This window comes from Charadrius vociferus, unplaced genomic scaffold (genome assembly GCF_000708025.1).
Source record: "Charadrius vociferus isolate BGI_N301 unplaced genomic scaffold, ASM70802v2 scaffold2039, whole genome shotgun sequence".
In the NCBI taxonomy this organism is placed as follows: domain Eukaryota; kingdom Metazoa; phylum Chordata; class Aves; order Charadriiformes; family Charadriidae; genus Charadrius; species Charadrius vociferus.
Genome location: NW_009650107.1, coordinates 1 through 1,582, shown reverse-complemented (window position 1 = coordinate 1,582; position 1,582 = coordinate 1). Strand labels below are relative to the sequence as shown.

General features: G+C 50.9%; 1 protein-coding gene across 1 annotated transcript in view; it reads right to left on the bottom strand.

The window, feature by feature from the left end:
- The window catches only part of LOC104292938 (class I histocompatibility antigen, F10 alpha chain-like), a gene marked incomplete at its 3' end in the record, with an annotated part of 4,089 nt that extends 2,778 nt beyond the window's left edge, over window positions 1–1,311 (bottom strand). Inside the window, exon 1 of the mRNA XM_009892371.1 lies at window positions 1,197–1,311. Within this exon, the coding sequence (XP_009890673.1) occupies window positions 1,197–1,311 (115 nt within the window). The remainder of the gene's footprint in view (window positions 1–1,196) is intronic.
- Between the last annotated feature and the right edge of the window lie 271 nt (window positions 1,312–1,582).

Genomic DNA, 1,582 nt, shown 5'->3' with positions numbered 1-1,582 from the left:
ACTTTCTCTGGTGTTCCTTTCGTCACCATGTCCTTACAGAAGCCCTTCTTGGTGTCTTTGACATCCCTAGTCTTCGGTTTTCATGACCTCATCCCTGCATGCTTGGATAGTATCTCTGGGTTCTTCCCAGGTTACCCATCTGTACAGTTCCTTTTGGGTTTGAGTTGGGCCTGGAGCTCTTTGTCCATCCACACAGCCCTCCTGGCAGCTGCCTGACCTCCCACTCGTCGGGTTGGACCTCTCTTGAGCTTAGAATCATCTAATCATTTAGGTTGCAGAAGACCTTTAAGATCATCAAGTCCAACCATTAACCCAGCACTACCAAGTCCACCGCTAAACCATGTCCCTCAGCACCACACCTACATGTACTTTATATATATCCAGTGATGGCGATTCCAGCCCTTCCCTGCGCAGCCCGTTCCAATGCTTGACAACCCTTTAAGTGAAGAGATTTTTCCTAAAATCCAGGCTAAACCTCTCCTGGTGCAACTTGAGGCCATCCCCTCTTGTCCTATCGCATGTCACTTGGGAGAAGAGACCGACCCCCACCTGGCTATGCCCTCCTTTCAGGGAGCTGTAGCGAGCAACAAGGTCTCCCCCTCAGCCTCCTTTTCTCCAGACTAAACAACCCCAGTTCCCTTAGCTGGTCCTCGTAAGACTCATGCTCCAGACCCTTCACCAGCTTTGTTGCCCTTCTCTGGACATGCTCCAGCACCTCAACATCCCTCCTGGAGTGAGGGGCCCAAAACTGAACACGGTGTTCAAGGTGGGGCCTCACCAGCGCCGAGTAAAGGGGCACAATCACTGCCCCAGTCCTGCTGGCCACACTGTTCCTGATACAGGCCAGGACCCTTGGAGAAGGTCATCCGTGAACATCAAGTGGTTTTTTTGGGCCCTCCATATTAAAAAATTCCAAGGTAAAGATGGCTTCAAAGATGTATGCAAGATAACTTGGCCAAGAGTGACTTCATCTGTACAAGTGCGTTTGCTGTGAGAAGAAAACCGACCAAAGCAGGGGTGTGAGTGAGTGCGTACTTCTGCTGCCTTCTGTCCCACAGCCACACAGTAACTAGAAGAAAAACGCAAAAAAATCAATTTTGGTGACACCCCTTCGCTCCGGGACTTTATCCCAAAGGATTCTTCCAAGCAGATCTTTGAAGCAGTCAAAGCGCTCTCCTGAAGTGCAGGGTTGCCACCTTGCTTGTCGCCTTCCTCGTCCTTAGGATCCTCGAGGTCCGCCATCCCATGGTCATTGCAGCCCAGGTTGCCTTTGACCTTCACGTCCCCAACAAGCCAATCTGTGGTGCGCATGAGCTTCGGCCATCCCCTGCCTGGGGACAAAATCTCTACCTTAATCTAGGTGTTACTGTAGACCTCAGGAGACCCTTCAATAAGACACACACACCCCCAGCACACGGAGGTCTCTGCTGGTGTTTGTGCACAGCCCCAGTAGACCCTACAATAACACCCCCAGCACACGGAGGTCTCCAATGGTGTTACAGCCCTCTGTAATAAGTAATTTAGCAAAAGATTTTTTCTTCAGCTAAGATGGGTACGTGCTTGCGATGCGTTTGGAAAAGGG